At 38.7% G+C, this 18,788-nt stretch overlaps 1 protein-coding gene and 1 long non-coding RNA gene across 3 annotated transcripts in view; one reads left to right on the top strand and one right to left on the bottom strand.

Annotated features, from left to right (window-relative positions):
• Positions 1-152: 152 nt before the first annotated feature.
• On the bottom strand, positions 153-3,499 carry LOC135313151 (uncharacterized). Its single transcript, XR_010372756.1, has 3 exons — positions 3,398-3,499; positions 3,112-3,256; positions 153-671 (listed from the first exon to the last, which is right to left on the bottom strand). It is a non-coding gene; the product is annotated as an uncharacterized LOC135313151 (long non-coding RNA).
• Positions 3,500-3,537: 38 nt separating this feature from the next.
• The window catches only part of PRMT9 (protein arginine methyltransferase 9), a 24,897-nt gene continuing 9,646 nt past the window's right edge, over positions 3,538-18,788 (top strand). Inside the window, exons 1-9 of one of the 2 annotated variants that reach the window (XM_064450301.1) lie at positions 3,538-3,641; positions 4,068-4,118; positions 4,695-4,907; positions 5,432-5,580; positions 6,851-7,087; positions 7,682-7,849; positions 10,066-10,168; positions 11,354-11,460; positions 15,271-15,463. In XM_064450301.1, the coding sequence (XP_064306371.1) occupies positions 4,722-4,907; positions 5,432-5,580; positions 6,851-7,087; positions 7,682-7,849; positions 10,066-10,168; positions 11,354-11,460; positions 15,271-15,463 (1,143 nt within the window). In that variant the 5' untranslated portion in view covers positions 3,538-3,641; positions 4,068-4,118; positions 4,695-4,721. Of the gene's footprint in view, positions 3,642-4,036; positions 4,119-4,694; positions 4,908-5,431; positions 5,581-6,850; positions 7,088-7,681; positions 7,850-10,065; positions 10,169-11,353; positions 11,461-15,270; positions 15,464-18,788 lie in introns of both variants that reach the window. The other variant, XM_064450300.1, reaches the window with a different exon arrangement.

Genomic DNA, 18,788 nt, shown 5'->3' with positions numbered 1-18,788 from the left:
TTAACTTGTACTTACATAATAAAGCAAGGAAGAAAATTCACTATTATGTTGATGTTCTACACTGTTTGTCCAGTATTGGTATCCCGACAGCATACTGGATTCCTACCTCCAAAATATATTTAAATATATCTTTTCTTAAACCTGACCCACCAGTTCAAAACATTGTCGGACCCTGAAATGGCAGAATTGAGATTTAAAAAACAAACAAACAACAAACCACAGAGATGGAAGGCCAAGGAGAAATAATAACCCATTAATTTAAATGGATGAAAAATACCTATCTAATGAGCAATAAAAGGAGTGGCACTTTCTTCACTAATTAAGGCTAGAAGTGTTTTTATATCAGCAGCTTAGAAAAGTCTCCTCTTTTCTGCCATTCCCTACTCAAGGTCATCAAATTTTACAGCCTTCTTGTAGCTTCTTTTAACAGACTAGATATAGATTGACTATGTGAAGCTCTGCCAACATCCTGTCCATATATCGTGCATTTATCTTTGCTTTGGTTATTTTCCCTCGACATTCATTGCAAGCATGATTCAAGTCACTTTATACAATAGGCATACACTAGCATAGTGGTGTGTTTTGTTCCCTCTTACCTTCCTTATATTCTTGTCTGATCACTTCAAAATCCTAATTTTCATGAAAGACAGTGTTCTGATCTGTCATTGTGTCTCCAGTCTGTATGTTACACAGAGATGGGTTAGAAATTAGTGAATTCAACTTTCAGTTTTATTGACATTTTATTACAGAGCATTGATACTGGCTCCCACCATTTGCAACATGCAGCTCTATTGAGTTGTTGAAAACATCAATTAGCAGCAGCAGCATCCTTCCAAGGTATTGTCGGTTTTTTCTCATCTAAGCACTTTTACCTCCATTAGTAGAAAAGTTCTGTTGTGGGTTTATTGAAGGCTTACAGAGTTTCCTTCTAACTCCCATCTTGCTCGTGACTGTGTCATCACTGTTGGCTTGCAAGATGCTGGGGGCCTTATGCGTATGTGAGGTACCACTGGGCTGAGTGCTCCCTCTCCTCTTGTCCATTGAGAGTGCAAGTAGAAACAGACTGATCTCTGACCACCCGTGATGCAGACCAATGTTTATTCTGCTGTCAAACAATTTGATGATTATTATGGCAATTGTGTATATCTGATAAGATGGGTGTTCCTTTCTGGCACTCCTTTACAGCACAAGCTTTACCCAACAAATTATTTTAGTATGCAGTGCATGCTTTTTCATGCAAACATCATATTCTGTGGCCATGGTTTTTTTTCTGAAGTGTTCAATTAAAAAGTTTTGAGTATGAAATTAACAAATATCCTCCCCAGCCTTGAAACTGAACTGACTCTTGTAAATTGCAAGGATTTTACAGTGACACTATTTTGTAATCTTCTCCCACAAATGGGTCAAATTAGCACACAGTACTACTTAATTTATGCTTAAAAATAGGCACTATAAAGCATTTATGCTGTCTGGCATTTGCTCTAACTAGAAAAAAATATGGCTGAACAAGTTTGGAGAATGGAGCTACAGAGATAGTGGCTCATTACAGTATTTGATACAGTCCAGCTCCTGTTACACCTCGCTGTCCACATGTCCGCAGGTGATAATAGCCTGTACTTCTTCCCTCCCCCTCTCCTCCTTATCCCCCTCCCCCCCCAATGCTAATATTTTGCTTTTCCCCATACTATAATTCTCTAGCAGGGAAGCATAATTAAGCTAAATTCAGAGGAGCTTGTTTCCCATCTGTAACTAATTTAAAGGTCATAGTTTTCTTTCAAAACTGAAGGAAGGTCTGGATGCTTGTTGATACCATTTGATTTACTAAAATATTACATCCTCCTTTAGACCTCAGTTCACATATAAGATATTTGATACTTTCTGACACTAGTATTTGCACATCCTCATGGACTTCATTCAGCCCAAGTGTATCACCAGTTCTTACTTTATGTTTTTCTAGCATGTTTTTCCTCTATCAGAATTTGATTCCAGTGTACTTTCAGTTGCCCATTCTCAGTTTTGGGTTACTTCTCTCAAAACATTTCTAGACTTCCCCCCTCTGGTAGTATGATAGAGTAATATTTAAGTTTGCCATGGATTACAGTTTAACTGCCACCATGCTTCATTTGGACCCATGTTCCCCCTCCATTTGAGCTATTTTCATCATGTTAAAAATGTTGGCCTGACATTTTTAAGTGGTACTCATTTGTTTCTCAAAAGAGAAGGCATATACAATATCCACAGCTGTAAAAGCCTGGAAGAGCGGCATCACTTTAGAGAAGAAAAGTAAAGATAAACAACTTCCAAACACTTCATAATTAGTGAACAATGCCATGGCCTTGTTTGTCCCAGTTTGTCTGGGATATGACCAAATGTCATGTCCCAGAAGTAGGACAAGACCAAATGAACTCTGCCTTTTTTGGAAAAGATCTGCACTCCAGGGCCCTGCGTGCTGTTGTTCCCTGGAGCAGGCAACCTGCCAGGCTCCACAGAGAAAGAAGGTAAGCAGTGTCGTAGGCATGGGAGGGAGTGAAATAAGGGACTGGAGATGTGGAGCAAAGCTCTGAATTTTATTCCTTGCAATCTCTATTGCTGCAGAGTAGAGTTGTTAGTCAAAGGCCCAAGTCAGCTAGGACTTGTTTATGACTTAAAACTAGGTGATGTGAATGTTGTCCTGAGCTGTCATCCTTGTGATTTACCAACAGTGAAATTAAAATTAAATTTTCGGAACACCATAACTGCCGGTCAGTTATAGGCAGCACCTGCACAACAGGCACTTCTTACACTACATCTGTTAAGTATTTAAGGTGGTAGTTCTTATCTGTAGCACAGGTCTGAACAGCATCGAAAGGCAAGGGACTGGATTTAGCATTGCTGTGTGTCACTTCTAGTCCTGTGTTTGTGTGAGCTGAATCACCAGCTTTGAAAGATTGGATGTGGATGCAGAAAGAACATGGGCAATGAAAATACCTTTATTCCACATATATAGAGAGAGAGATGAAGAACTGGTAAGCCAGTTTCTAGTCAATTCACCATGTTTCAGCTGAAAAGTAACAAGCTAAACTAGCACTAAACTATAAATTTAAAGAGTTTTGTTTGTACTTTGCTCAAAACATTACTTACCAATAAATGTGAGTTTTCTTTTAGTTGTATAGTGCCTCCTTCTTGTCACCCTTCAGAGCATTAGCTTTTCTGTAATACTAGTTTCTGGGATTCTAATTATTTTATTGGTTCTTAAACATGGAAATCTCAGCTGTTCCTTTAAGCAAATAAAAGATAAAGGAAGCGAATGTCTACACCTTAAAATTGTAGAAAAAAGCTGGGGGGGGAGGGGTAGAATACCTCTTGCCACAAATAGAACGGAAATAAAGATTAAGGCAAATGATTTTTTTAATCTTACTGGCCGCAGCCCCGCGCTAGGCCATGACCGCCTTGGCTGAGCAGACACTCCCCTTCCCGCCGCGGGCGGCTTACGGGAGCCGTTCTGCTGCCAGGGCGGAGGGCTCCGGGGCGGCACCCTCCCTCCCGCCCGGCTCCGCGCCTGCCGCTCTGCGCATGCGTGGTGGCGTCTGCCCGGCAGTAAGATGGCGGCAGCGAGCGGCGTGCGCCTGGCCTGTTTGGGAGCCCCGTTCCGCGCTGAGCAGGTGATGGCCCCGGGGGCGCCCGGCGCCCTAGCCCGGCCGCAGGGCAAACCCCAACATCCTACCCCGCTGCTTTCCCCGCGCCGGAGCGGCGGCCCCGGGGCTCGCCCCGCGAGTGCGGCAGTGCCTGGGGATGGTGCGGCCTGTGAGGCTTCCCGGCGGCGCCGCACTCCCCGCCGCCCGGAGCCGGCCCCTCGTCCCGGCCCCTCGACCCCTTGCCCCCGGGCCCCCCAGGCCGTGCGGAAGAGACCTTGCACGGCCCTCCCTGATACTGCACGGCCCTGTGTGAATTACTGGTGCTCCCTACAGACGCGGCCGGTGGTTGTTTGTTTTGTTTTAAGGGAAAAAAAAAAAAAAAGAAAAAACCCCTAGTTGTGATTGTGCTGTGTTTCTTGCAGTCCCTCTCCGTGTAACGTTCGCTTTCTTCAGCTTTAGGACACATCTGAAGATCCTGAAGGTGGTATTAGGCCCTTTGACTAAGTAAGCATTAAAACTTAAAGTGGTAACTAAGGCAGTAATAAAAATGTGCATTTTTATTTTGATAATGCAAACGTTTTCTTAAGGGGAAAAAATAGTCATGTTGCCTTATGTAATATACGCTGTGAGCTCATTAGCTCTTTTTCTGGGAGTCTTTGCTTTATGAAGGTACCGTTGTTGAAGTGGAAAAGTTTTAATCTTCAGATCTTGTGGTTGATTATGAAACTTAGGAATGCGTGAGCTTCCAGTGTGCAAAACTGTTTGGTTAGAGACATGTGAAAATATGCGTTACAAAAATCAATTGCAATATGTGAAGAACTGCAACCTGTTTCCAGGACCTAGTCTAACATAAATGTGATGCACACTTGACTTTTGAGTGGTGAACACTTGTTTTTAAAGCTGATGGAATTAGTGGCATAAAGATGAGCATGTTTTTGAATGCTTAGGATTTTTGGGGAAGGGAGGAAGTCTTTACTAATGATAGTGAAAATTAAAACGTTGTTTGATCTGTCACCTTTGTGTGCGACCTTTTCGGCCTACAGTATACACAACTACTTCTTTTTTCTTTTTTTTTTTTAGGAAGTGCAAGTATTTACGTCCTTCAGAATGCCCAACTCCACTACTAAACTTAATTGTAACCATAGAGGTGGTCAGGAAGCCGGCAGGTGGGAGCTGGTTTCCAGGTCTTTGCAGAGTGCTCAGCATTGCCTGGAAGATGAGGATTTTGGAACTGCATATGCCCACTATCTCCTGGTACTAAATCTAGCTCCTGAGTTAAAAACTAGTGTCAAAGTGAGTATTCTTTGAGTTGCTTAAACCCATTTTTTTTTTTAACTGTGTTCCTCTGGAGGCTTTGTGATATATTTTGTGCTTATGATTTGATGTATGTAACTGATTTTCCTATTCAGTCTTCAAAATAAAAGCAGAAAACGGCTATAATGGAGACAGCCAAGGAACTTCTTTAATAAGTTCTGTATGCCTATGGGAAGGGAGTTGATACACTTCTCTTTTAGTCTGTGTGTGTCAACTAAGTTTAATAAAACTAGGGCCTTGTTAGTATTGGCTTGTAGTATAGCATGCATTAGTATAGCACATAGGCTCTTAGTGACACTGCTGGGTGATGGCACTCTGAGAGCTTATTTCTGCTTCTTCAAGTGAGCTGGCTAACTTGGGATGAGAGCAAACAATCGTATGCTGCTGCTTAGGTAAATGAGGGTGTTCAGGCACACGTCAGGATACCTCTAGATGTTTCCAGGGCTCAGTTCCCTACTTCTGGTAACTACCAGCGAATCAGTGGTATATGTTTTATTTTCTAGGAAACATTTCAGTTTAGTCTCTTTAAATGGGCAGAAGAGCTAGATTCTCTGGCACGGATTCAAGATCTGTTTAACTGTTACGAACAAGCACTTGAACTGTATCCGAATGACGAAGTGATATGTAATAGTATGGGAGAACATCTTTTCAGGTTTGTAGTAATGTATATTCAGTTTTTGTATTTGATATTGTATGTTCATTAACTAGCCCCAGTTCAGCAGAGTGCATAAAATGTGCTTAAAAGAAGTAAATGCAAGCATATGCTTAATGCTGTATAGTGTGTACTGTTGAATTTCATATCTGTCTGTCAGTTTAAAATAGAGTAGCCAATAGTAAGGTAAATGTTGATAGTCACAGCAAAAGTAAAAAAAAAAAGTAAAAGCACTTCTACTAATGTAAAAACTTAAAAGTAAAAGCACTGTTGTCAGATATTTTTCTATCAATTTATTAAGGAATTACTAAACAAAAAAGAGACCAATATTATTCAGAGTCACTGTGTTAACAAATGTGGTTAACGTACAATTTTTCAAGTTCTTCCTTTCTTTCCTGTTAGATCCCTAAGAACTACTGCCTTTGAATACTGTCTTTTAGCTCTGGTCCTTCTTGAGGTCACATACAACAGGCCTTTGGAGTGAAGAAGCTGGTCATGTATACTGCACTGTGTAGGGCTATTCTTAAATGGTTTGCGTTTATGCTTTTATATATTAATGTAAAGCATTCTTTCCCTGCTTTCTCCAAACAGTGCAAAACTTGGTGCTTTGAATTTTAAGATTGAAGTCAGAGATCATGGATCCAGATAGTTTTAATTAGGTTTGCTTTTTGTGATTTCTTTGTTTTAAGGAACAGCTTTCCCAGCATTGTATTAGAATGTACGTTTCTTGCATTTCATAGATTTTGGGGCTTTTTAGTGCTGTCTGATCTGAGAATATGCTATAGGTATTGTAAAAACTTGCTTCACGTTCACTAATTTCAAAATTGCTGCTTAATGTAAGCGCTGGTAACTCAAAATTTGGTTGTTTTACAGTATGTTTCAGTTAAATACAGTAATGTGGTTTTGGGGTTTGTAGCATGCTCTTGACTTGAAAATCTGTGAGGCTGCATTGCAGAGTTGCTGCTGTCATATTGTTGCAGCAAGTTCTTGTAAAACTTGTCCTAGGCTGTCAAAGGATGTAGCAGTGGATGAAGACTGGTACATTTAGTATTTTTGGACTGCCTTTGCATTTTAAAGTGATTTGGTGTAGAGCTCTAAATCATTCTTTTTCTTAAGGTAATGTCAATGTTTCTAAAGATAATCTTTCTAACTAATGCAAAATATTTCTATTGTCTTCTAATTGCTATAAACCTTTACAGATCCACAGGTATTTAAGGATACTTGGAAGCTGAATGCATGCTTTCTATTTATTTGTCATCTTTACTATTAGAATGGGCTTTAGAGATGAAGCAGCTGGATATTTTCATAAAGCAGTGAAGCTTAACCCAGACTTTGCTGATGCAAAGGAGAATTTTTACCGTGTTGCAAACTGGCTTGTGGAACGCTGGCACTTCATCATGCTCAATGATACCAAGAGGAACCTCACTTACCTAAGAGCAATTGAGAACGCTGTCTACTCAGGGTGCAAATCTGTACTTGATATTGGAACAGGAACAGGAATTCTGAGGTGTGTCATTAGTGTATATTTAGTATGAACTTAATGGAAACGTATTTGTTGTCTAACAAAATTTGGTTGCTAGTGAAAAAAAATGTACTTTCATGCCTTTACTGAGACAAAACTTAAGAAAGGAAACAAAGCTTTCAGAAGTCAGTCTGAAGGTTAGCGTCTGGTATTTTTTGAACCCTTTATTATTTGTTGCAGATGCTTTTTTGTACCAATAACTGCTCTATAAATTGAATTGCTCATGTTTGGTTTTGGAGTTGTAATGTCATGTGTTCTGTCTTTAAGTATTGAGTCTAGTATAAAGGGTGGATTTAGCATAATTGGGGGAGTATCCTTGTGCTACCTGGTTGTTTTTTTTTGGGGGTGGGGGGTGGTGGTGGTGGTGTTTGTGCTAGCATATCAAGAGGATATCCAATTGTGCCATACCGATGTTAACACAGGAGATACTAGTTCACTTGATGATTTTTAGACTTGAACTGTTTTCTTAGAAATATGAAGCAGATGCAGAAGTAAAACTTAATAAAACTCAATATCTTGTTATGTTTTACCTAAAATGATTTAAACTGGAAGGGAAAAGCCTTAATTCTTGTTTTTCAGTATGTTTGCAAAAAAGGCAGGAGCATCTTCTGTCTATGCCTGTGAATTGTCAAAAACCATGTATGAACTTGCCCGTGATGTAGTGGCAGCAAATAATATGGAAAAAGAGATCAAACTTCTGCATTTGAAGTCACTTGATGTAGAAATTCCAAAGCACATACCTGAAAGGTACGTTGTTGCGCTCTGTTGTGATACTATTTTTAATTTGCTCTTAATTTCAAGGAAATAGCAAATACTCTGTGGCCTAAACAGGAAATAACTTTGCCTATGATATTACCCATCATGTGAGCAGGTTCTGTGTACAGCTTTTTTAGAGTTTTTATAGAGCAGTGCAGAAATGATCACATGTTGTTTTTAAATCATACTGATTTCTATGGTGGATCAACAATGTCATAAATTAAGGAGTTTTAATTCGTTAATGGTGGGAGCTTTGAAGAATATGCCATTATATTGCAACAACAAGAAAAGAGAAGTTAGATGATGGCAACATAAAAGTCATTTTACACGCTTCTGTACTTAACTTGTGGCTCACTTTTGCAGCCCATGAATAGGATGGAGGTATATAATAGGGCCTGCAAAGGAAGACTGTTTCTGGGACGTATGACACCCCTGCACCTCCATGTCAACTTCTGTATTTGTCAGAGAGATCAGAAATTGCAGATTGTCTGCCCCTTCTGATCAGGGTGTGAGGGGAACCCCCTTTCCCCTCTGTCCGCTAAGGAGAGTGCCGCTTTGTTTGGAGGTGAGAAGGTGCCACCTGATACCTATGGGTTCCTGGTTGGTTGCATCTGGAAGGCTGGTGGCAGCTGGGCTTCCTCTAGCTGTGAGTGTCGGGGCTTTTGAGTGTGGCTTCAGTTATTGGAGTAAAATCCAATGGAAGGGTGTTGCAGTTTGTCCTGTGAGAATAGGTTTTTGTGTTTGTATTAAGGTCTTTGTTTCTACGTACACATTTACCCACCTGTCTGTATAGCAGAGATCCATGTGCTTTGAAAAATGAAGTAGCTTATTTTCCCAATATTAAGTAATGTCCCATAGTAAGACCTACTGGGACAAATGAGTGGCTTGGAATTGCTCTTGGCAAATTAGAATTTGATCAGCATTACAGCTTTCAGTATGCATCATCCAGGCTTTCTATGCTGCCCTGCTCCTCCTTGCTCACTATCCCATTCAGCAGGGGTTCTTCAGGAGGATCTGTAAATTTTTAGCAGGTGGAAATCTGAGGACATTTTTGTTTGTTTTGGCATATGCAAAGGACTGGTTTATCAATTCAGCTCACCACTACTAGGGATGCAGATTAAATGTAGGAAGGAAACAATCCATTTTACTTCTAATTACTAAAATTTAATAGTGTCTTGTGATGGTACAGGCTCATAATCTGAAATTATAAAGCTTCCATGGTTTAGCATGCCAGTCAAGCCTTGTCTAATTGTGTCAGCCAAGATACAGTAACTGATCATATGTATCTTTTTAGTGTATATGATGAGTTACTGGATGTCACCTGTCAGGAATAAATTGCTACTGTACTGGAAATGTCTTACCATACCCTATGAGCTTTGGTTTAAATCCAAAGAATTTAGGACTTTAGTCTGTGTAGTAATTTATTGTGCTTCGATTATAGGTTTGTTAGGGTTTTACTCTTGCACAAGATTCAGACAAAATACATATTCTGCAGTATCATTGGCTGTGTGCCCAGGCTGAAACATCTTGTTTTGGCTAGATTCTTCCCACACTATTTATTTATAAATGCTGAACAGGAAGCTTTATGGTATACTCTTGCTCGGTATTTATTCTCTTCTATCTGCATCTTGAAAAACTTCGAACAACAATTCAAAACATGTCATTTGTTGGAAGAATTAAATTTCCCATTTGTATTGAAACTTCAGAACACTGGTAGAAGTTTTGTTCTGAGCTCACATTGGTATAGTGGGGTTTTTTTCTTTAGAAGGCTGAGTGTCTTAGGTTTGTTCAGCCTGAAGGAGAGAAGACTGAAGGGGGATCTCATCAACACCTATAAATATCTGAAGGGAGGGTGTCAAGAGGATGGGGCTGGACTCTTCAGTGGTGCCCAGTGACAGGGCAAGGGTCAATGGGCACAAGCTGGAACACAGAAAGTTCCACCTCAATATGAGAAAAAAAACTTCTTTCCTGTGAGGGTGCCAGAGCAGTAGCACAAGCTGCCCAGGGAGGCTGTGGAGTCCCTTCCCTGGAGACATTCAAAACCCACCTGGATGCGTTCCTGTGCCCCCTGCTCTGGGTGTCCCTGCTCAAGCAAGGACAAGATGATCTCCAGAGGCCCCTTCCAAGCACTGCCATTCTGTGATTCTGTGACTGTCGACAGGGATGTGTTACACATTGTATTTCATGGTGTCCTTTTTCTTATGTAGAGTTTCCTTGGTTGTCACAGAAACAGTTGATGCTGGTTTATTTGGAGAAGGAATTGTGGAGAGCTTGATACATGCTTGGGAATATCTACTTTTACAACCAAAGGTAAGTGGTGTAGGTGTGTACATATATATAAATGGGATTCCTGTTTTGTTTGGTATATATTAGTGCATATATGTATATGTATGTGCGCACATTGACAGATGTACATGAATGAGGAACAATTGTGTCGTAAATTTTTCGTATCTATTGATATTTTGAAAATGAGTGATCTGGATTTGTTCTATGGATTTAATTTTGGTGAAAGGGAATGAGGCAGCTGCATTTGTACTTCTGTGAGCTCATGTTCTGAGTAGACAGGTACTTACAATGCATGTTTCCCTGAGGTAACCTTCCATCATATAGAGATGGTTCACTCCTGATCACTGCTCATTCCTTTTTTTTTTTTCTTCTTTTTCCCCCCGTCCCTTTGTAAGTAAGGCCAAAGGGGTTTGTGTGTGTTTTAAAGGCACTTTTTTCCTGCAAGTTTGATTACAACCTGGTCATTTTAAAATACCAACTAGCAGTAGAAAGTCATGTCAGTCTAAGCAGAAAATGCTGAATTATGGTAGAATTATTTCACATTATAACACTAGGGAACAGTCAATTATAATTCTATAATATCCTTAATATTCTTATGTTCTTCATTTATTTTTGCTGACTTTGAACTTTTTTGGAAGACTGAACAATTCCACTGAGTCTCAGATTCCACTTCATGTATTTTTGCATTTTAGCTAGCATATATTAAGCAAAGTAATATGACAAGGAGTCTTATGTGGGTTAACCTCTGCTAGGTCTTATGAAAGAGAAGGAACTCTCTTTTATTTTGATGTTGCCTTGATTCCAGCTAATTAAAAAAAAAAAAAAAGAATCTTATCTGGCTGAAAGCTTTTGTATTGTACTGAACTGAAACCGATGACCTCTAGTGTTAGTACAGGAATGATGCATAAAAGAAAAGTCCTCAAATGTTTCACTATATTCTAACAGGATACAAATTTAAAACACTATTAGAATGACACAGAGGAAGTAGTAGACTGAAAAGTAAAGCTGAAGCATAAGTATATTGAAACACAGCATTTAAGAAACTCTAATGGTCAACTGGCATGAAAAAGGCCAGAAACTTTACTCGTCACTAAGAACTTACTGATGTTTTGACTGAATTTTGAATGGCTCATTAATATATAACCCAGGCTTTGCAGTAATGGCAGGAATAGGTCACTGTCTCGTTGCATGCTATTCCTGTTTTCACAGCCTAAAAATCAAGATGTCAGTACTGGAGACTATGGCAGAGTTATTCCTGCAAGTGCTACAGTATTTGGGATGGCAGTGGAATGCAGAGAGATACGTAGACATCACAGGTATGTTCAAACTCTAGCACAGTTGAACCCGTGTTTGTTATTTGGGAAGAGACACTGGTGTTTTTTGTTGAGGATTTTTCATTTACAGTTCTCTTTATTTTTTGAACGGCTGATTGTATGTTTCACTAAACAGATTTGTGCTCTCACCCTCCCTATCCCTTTTCCAGGCTTTTTTCTTTTTTTTTCTTCTCCCCTTTGTGGTTCAGACTTTCTGGATCACTTAATCAGAAACTCTTGTTTTTCAGTTATGCTGAAATACATGCCTTTAACACATACTAAAGAAATTTAATTCCTTCATAGTAAAATTATTTCTTAGGTTCTGTATTGGAGATTGTTGGATTAACACTTGGCCTTTATCCTCGCTTTACCCTCTTTATAATCTGCCCCATACCTCGCTGCTGGATCTAACCCTTTCAGGAGATGGGGACAGGATTTTGGAAAGCCTGCGTGTTAATAACCCTACCTATCATTATTTTTTTTAATATGTGCCTTGCCTAATTCTGAATTAGCATACAGTAGGGTTATTTTGCTGAGATCCGTTCTGACTGTGTACCAATTCCTTTCCTATTCATTTTTGTTCTCATCTTCTAGAACAGTATTGCTGTCTGGAGACAGTCTCTGAGGGGTTTGGGCTTGATATATTTTGTTTAGGATTAATGTTGTTACAGATTAAAGAAAACATGAACTTTTACAGGAGCTTCATTGTACTGGATATAAAACAGCCAGGCTGCATGGTGATTATTCTAATGCAGTAGACCTGGACAATGGCCAGAAAGAGACAGAAGTTCCCATAGTAGATAGTCATAGAAGACCTTTCTTTTAGGTGTTAATTGTTCATCAATTAGAAGATAGGTGTTTGCCTTGAAACATGGCATTGACTGTTCATTACAAAATTTAAACAGGATGAAAGTTAATGTACTGTAACTTTGGATTGTTCAATTAAAAATCCATTCTAATAGTACAGCTTAAGGTCAGGTGGCTAGCAGGAATGAAATGATTGCCACAAGTTAATTACATGCTGAGGAAGAAGAAAAATGTCACTTTTAAATTTCCTGCCTTCATACAGTTTGAGATCCCTTTTTGCTCCAGTAAGAATACTCGTCTTAAGTCTATTTTAGCAAGTGCTATTAAGCTTTATGTAAAATGCTTGCCTATTCTCAGATTTAAAGTTTCCACGTCTTTGAATTATTCTGATGTGCATGTCTCCACGTTTCCATAAGGGTTTTCATGATCTACAGCAAAACTTTAGGGTTTGGATGTTGGTTTTTTGTTTTCTTTTTTCTGAGCAGGATGCCTAATGAAATAGCAGTGTGAAAGTATCTCTCTTATGCTTTTTATATCATCTAGCACAGTTTGTCCTGTACAATTAATGCAACTTTTTGTTGAGCTTTTTCTCATTATTTAATTTTTTTCGTGTGTGGTTATTAGTAGATGTAGAGCCCAGGAGTCTATTGAATACGTGAGGTTTTTTTTTTCTAATGTGCTTCTAGAAGTGTGTTTAATCTGTCATCAAACACTGGTTCATCTTGCTGAGGCAGGGAATCCCCTTTCACTCCAGTTGTTGATAATTTTGCATATCACTGTCATCTGTCTGTGTTTGATCTGATCTTCTGCTTCATATTCTATCCCTTTGTTTTAGCAGTTTTAAGATATGGTGCACTACCTGTGCTCTGACTGGTTTTTAGGGTTTTTTCCCTAGGATATAGTGAAATTCTAGAGAAGTCGTACGAGTTCTCTTGTAATTCTATTTTTGGTGCGCTTAAGTGATCTTTACAGGAAGTTTTGTGCCAGTTTACTCCTTATTGTAGCTTTATTACTTCATGTTTTAGAGATAATTGTAACGTTTCTTTACTATAGCTGGTGCTACTTGTACCCATTGTTTGTGTTCCCTAGAATGACTGTAGGGCCTAACTCTGCTGTGGTGTTACAGATTTTTTTTTTTTATGGTTAGCTTTAATTTTCTCCTGAAGTCATTGCTGTCTCTTTGAAGGGGTTGTTTCACATCCATGTGAAATGTGTTTACTTCCGGAAGAGCAAGTGAACTGACAAAGTTGTGAGAAGACTTGAGTTCTACTAAGGATAAATTCAGACTTCCACAAAACTTTTAAGATACCACAGTATACCACATACTGTTTTTCAGGTTTGAACTAGATGGCTTTCAACAGTCATATGTGACAGTAAAGCAATATTCTAGGAGAACATAGGTCTGCTGCATTAGTGCATCTACACTTAGTAATTTTGAAAAAAATATGCCAGAATGTGGGTTAATGTACTATTACTAATGCCATGTAAGAATTACAGGTTTCAGGGTTTTTTTAAATGTTTAAGTTTTAGTTGTTTGGGACCCAGAAAGAGAGGCAATAGAGTGGTTATACTTCTGTGCTTATGTATTGAAGCCAGAAGGGTTTATGATAATATAATAATCTGCTGACCTCTTCTACAGTGAAGGCCGTGTACAGCAGCTGTTCTGCTACACTTGTAGTATTCAGTTGAAAATAATACACTTCAAATGAAGGAGAATACATTATCATCCTTGTTGTTCTGATATCTAAGTTACTTGACTGAGCAGGTGAGATGATCATAATTGTTGATAATGTTGCTGTATTTTTTAGTATTTATTGTGAAGTACTTCCTACTTTATGCTTTCTGTATGTCACATATGCTTTTATTGCTAGGGAAGAGCAAATCTGCTCCAAAGTCCGTTTCATTTCTGTATTTTAGCTATGAATAATGGTCAAAATATATTTGCCTAAGGATCTAGGTTATGACAAAAGGCAACCTACTCAATTCTGTGATTGGGAGCTTCAAGGAGATGATTATATCTGATAAGAATATTATCAGAAAGACTGTTTAGTCATCCGTAGTTGTAGGAAGATCTTTTGCAGGGAGGGGAGGTTCCTGAGAAAGTGATACAGAATTAAAAATAGTTCTAGAAATAGAAATTTAGCTAGCTGTCATTTGAAATTGAGTGCTGGATCTCACTATAAGAATGTAGATTTGCTTGATAGCTGTCACTTCAATGGGAAGCACAGAATCCTTCACAGACAAATGTACTTTTTCAGAATAATCTGACGTGTAGCTTTTGCAAGACTGGTCTCATGTAACTTCCTGACTCATTTGAAAATGAGAATGTGTCTTAAGTCCTCAAACCTATGAAATGGACAGTGTATGTAAGTGTTTTAAAGCAGTTATAACATTCTTTCTTCTTTGAAGCTTTTCATATAAGGTTGTTTCTAGAAATCTAATTGATCTTCTGTCTTACAAGAGAGGATACATATATTCTGAGTTATCAAAGCCTTTTCCAGCAAGAAATCAATGCTGAGACTCTGTTTGCGGCTATATAGCTATGAAAAATGCCTTATTCTGCACAGATTGTGCTTTGCAAATATATAAAGGTACTGCAAAATTAGTTTTATGTCAGAGTCTCCAAAAATGCTTTTTCCTGTTGCATATCTATCTCTCTTTGTTCTGATTATTCTGTTCACCTGAAAGAAACACCTTCATTACCTGTCTAATGAAGCAGCAAAGCTTTAATTATTATCACAGGGCATGTGGCCTTTGACAAAGGGCTTATTGGGCTTTTTCTCAGTTTCTAGCAACAGCATTCAGTTCTGATTCTTGAAAGTGATGTGCATTTTCTGTGCTTTAATGTTGCTCTGAACATAACAAAAACCCCACAGATTTTTTTTTTTCTATTATTATACTCCATGCATTTAGAAATACTTAGCCAGTCTGAGAAGAATTTTCTTTGGGTTTTTTGGTCAAATTTATTTGAAGTTTAATTTCTTCCCTCTTTCCCTTTACTCCCAGAGTGGGGACTCAAGAAGTTGCTGGTGTGAACTTGTCAAATTCAGTGCAGTTCTTCAGTCCAACATATGCTTCTGCTGGTTCAGAGGAAACTGTCGAACCTTACACCACCGAGAAACTCAGTCGTGTCCCTGGAGGTTACGTGCCTCTGACAGAACCCTGTCAAGTAATGACGGTAGATTTCAACAATCTGCAGGTAATGATTTTTTTTTTACATCCTTCATAAGTAATCTATTTATGAATAATGACAGCCCAATATCTTATTCGCTTTCCGGGTTCAATTTCAGAACAGTTCACAAGTGCAAATTTGGCTGGGCTGCACTGAAATCCTCTGCTGGTTTTAATACTTGTGTGGTTGTGTGGTGATTCATCAGATGACGGTCTCATGAGTCTCTGAAGGTGGAGTTTTTTCTTTGTTTGGTACAGGTTAGGGAACTAAACCAGCTCACCAAAATCAAACTACTGCCAGCCTCAGTACAGGGAGGGGAAGGAAGAATGCAATAGACCCATCTTAAATGATTTATGCAGTTGTGGAGCTGATTTAGTTTATTCTTCTAAAGTCAGAGTCTTCAAGAAACTTGACAAAAGAGAAAGGTTGTATTTTATGTCTGGCATAAAAATGTCTGTAAGTGTTGATGGATAAGTGTAAAAGAGAGGGAAGGTGAAGAAATTATCTTATCCTATTCAACCAGTTAGATTCCACCCTTCAGCTCCTTTGGTTTCTTATGGTATTTCTGTAAAATGGCATTCGAAAATATGGTAGTATTATTTTGTGTATTTTGCACAAAATACATTTGTATGTGTATACTAAATAGGCCTGAACTGTAAGTCAAGGACCTCAGCCACTCGCAGCTGAGCATGCTAAAAAGATGAGGCATCTGATCTCTGGTGTGTTTCTTGCTCATTGACCTGTGATGAGGAGTTAGCGTTGAGTCAGAGCTTAAAATAATTTCATTTATATAACAATCTATTCTTAGCTATTACTTGGCCAGGAATTGCAGTATTTCTGAATCAATAGCTTTTCCTAGTCGGCTTGTCTGACATCCTGAGATTAAAAATGAAATAAGACAAGGCTTTTCAGTATACTACTGGGAGCGATCTCTCTGTGACCTAATGTTGCTTCTGCTTCTACCATCAATAAGAAACTATTACTCCTGTGTGAGACATGCCTATGCTTAAGCATCTGCCTGCTGGCAGACATGTAAAGATAATTTTAAAGAGTAAAAAACAGTGTTACTCTTTAAACTGTGTTTCAGAAGTGTTCCTTTGAAGTTTCAGTTAGGCTAATGGAGTGTTACTGTCATGAAACAGTAAGATACAAGTAAATGTAAAGGGAAGAAATGCAGTTAATTTATTTGGAATAATTTCTTACTGTTTGCTGTTACTTTGTCACTGGGCAAACATGGCGGTTCCAAACACTGGTAGGTTACTTTCAACCTGGGTTTTCTTGTTTGATTGTGGTGGTTTTTTTGTTTTAGTATGGCCACACCTGGGTGTTTGATCAGTGCAGCTAAAAAAACTAAACAGAAAAATTGCCTGTGTTCCTATTGGAATAAAAAAAGACCTGACATACTTACAAAGAGTAACAGAATTACCCACTAAAGATTGAAATTCAGATAAGAAATTGTTTAGCACCACTAAGTTAATTTCAAAGACCCATTTTCTAAACTTGTATTTCAAAGAACGAGAGGGATGTTGCATTTGTTCTGTTTGCATTAACTGTCCAGACCTAAATTGACAGAACTTAGGAAACTTGTATTTCAAAGAACGAGAGGGATGTTGCATTTGTTCTGTTTGCATTAACTGTCCAGACCTAAATTGACAGAACTTAGGAAACTTGTATTTCAAAGAACGAGAGGGATGTTGCATTTGTTCTGTTTGCATTAACTGTCCAGACCTAAATTGACAGAACTTAGAAGAAGACTCAAAATATGGTACAATAGTGTTTCTCAAACTGAGTTGTAGGATGTTACAAAGACATCACTACAGATCAGAGAAATAATGATAATAAGTCAAAATTAAAAAAAAAAGGGCAGCGAGTTATGCTGACTTTATTACTGCTATTATTAGTAGCACCAGGTCAGTTCCTCCCAGGCAAGGGAACGAGATGTGGCTGTGATTACAGGCCACAGACACTTGCATGTAGCCAGGTACTACCTGTGTGCGTGTTTGCTGGCAGCACCGGGAGTGGAAGTGGGTGTTTACCTCAGCAGCCAGTAATTAAAGCTCAGTCTCACTTCCAGGCCCTAAAGGAACTGTGCTCTTGCCAACAATTAGATATTGGCTCTCTCTAATTCTCATGAGAAGTTACTGTGTGGAATATTTGTGAAATTCTGGATCAAGGCATAGTAAACTCGGTAACTGCATTCTTTCTGCAGTTTTTTCTTCTACTTGTAGTCCCATGTACTTTTTTTTTAAATGCAAGTTATCTTATTCAGAGGATATATGTGGCATAGCATCATTTTGGGTTTTTTACTGCCTATTCCTGCATCGTTGCTGTATTTTCTTTGTCTCTTTAACTACACTAGTTGATTAGTTGTCATCCTGATGTACTAGAGCTGTTCAGTTACAGATGTCTAAATAATAAACAGGTTCATGCAGTGGACAAATGTGAGAAATAAATACAGGATAAGCAGCACAGTGGAGAGCAGGGAAAGCTGAAATCACTGCCTTCAAGTAGGTTTTTAACTGTTGTGTGCCACAAGATAGGGATGTAACACTACAGTCACTAGAACCAGTGGATGAGAACATTGGGACTGCTGCTTTTGAGGAATAATCAGGAAGAATATTTTTAATATCAAATACTCCTCTAAACAGCTCTAACTACCCAGAAACCAAGGAACAGATGCATGCTTGTGCTCTTGCTGGTTTGCTTCAAGGGGCTTACTGCCTGCAAAGCTTCAACTTATCACTTCAATGTACAGCCTCAACTGGAGATGAAAAAATGACTAGCAGCAAAACACTTTTATTGAAGAGCAGTGAGATTTTATTATGAACTTCATTACTATCCAGTAGTTTTAACACATGCATTGTTCACCTATCTCAATTGTGAGAAGAAAGGTAGGGCCAACTCTTGGAGAACACGGAATGAGAACAAAGACGGAAGAATGAAAAAATGCAGCATGTGACTGCTGCTCATGTTCTTAGAATGCAACTTCTCTTTTGCCCTGTGTATTTTAAGACTGAAACTTAGAGAGGACAGATGTTGACTTAAGCAGATCAGGAAGCTGATAAATGTTTAGGAAAGGCTGTTACTAAGCGGAATGGTTGTGACTAAGAAAATCTTTGATCCCTTGTGCTTGACCTCCTGTTAACCAGTTTATGCCAGAACTGTCGAAGACATTAGAGCTGGGCCTTTTATGTTTGTGAATGTTGACAGTAGAAGGTAATTAACGAGGAAAATAAATTGTACATGGAAGAAGGCTTAATTCCTGTTACGTATTTAAAACTTTTTAGGAGTAATGGAGAATTAATAACCTGATCCATTTAGGGGAGATCTTAGTTCATTGACATTGTACATG

This window comes from Phalacrocorax carbo, chromosome 4 (genome assembly GCF_963921805.1).
Source record: "Phalacrocorax carbo chromosome 4, bPhaCar2.1, whole genome shotgun sequence".
NCBI lineage: Eukaryota > Metazoa > Chordata > Aves > Suliformes > Phalacrocoracidae > Phalacrocorax > Phalacrocorax carbo.
Note: the sequence above shows the minus strand (reverse complement) of the source record. Positions and strands in the feature narration are given on the sequence as shown.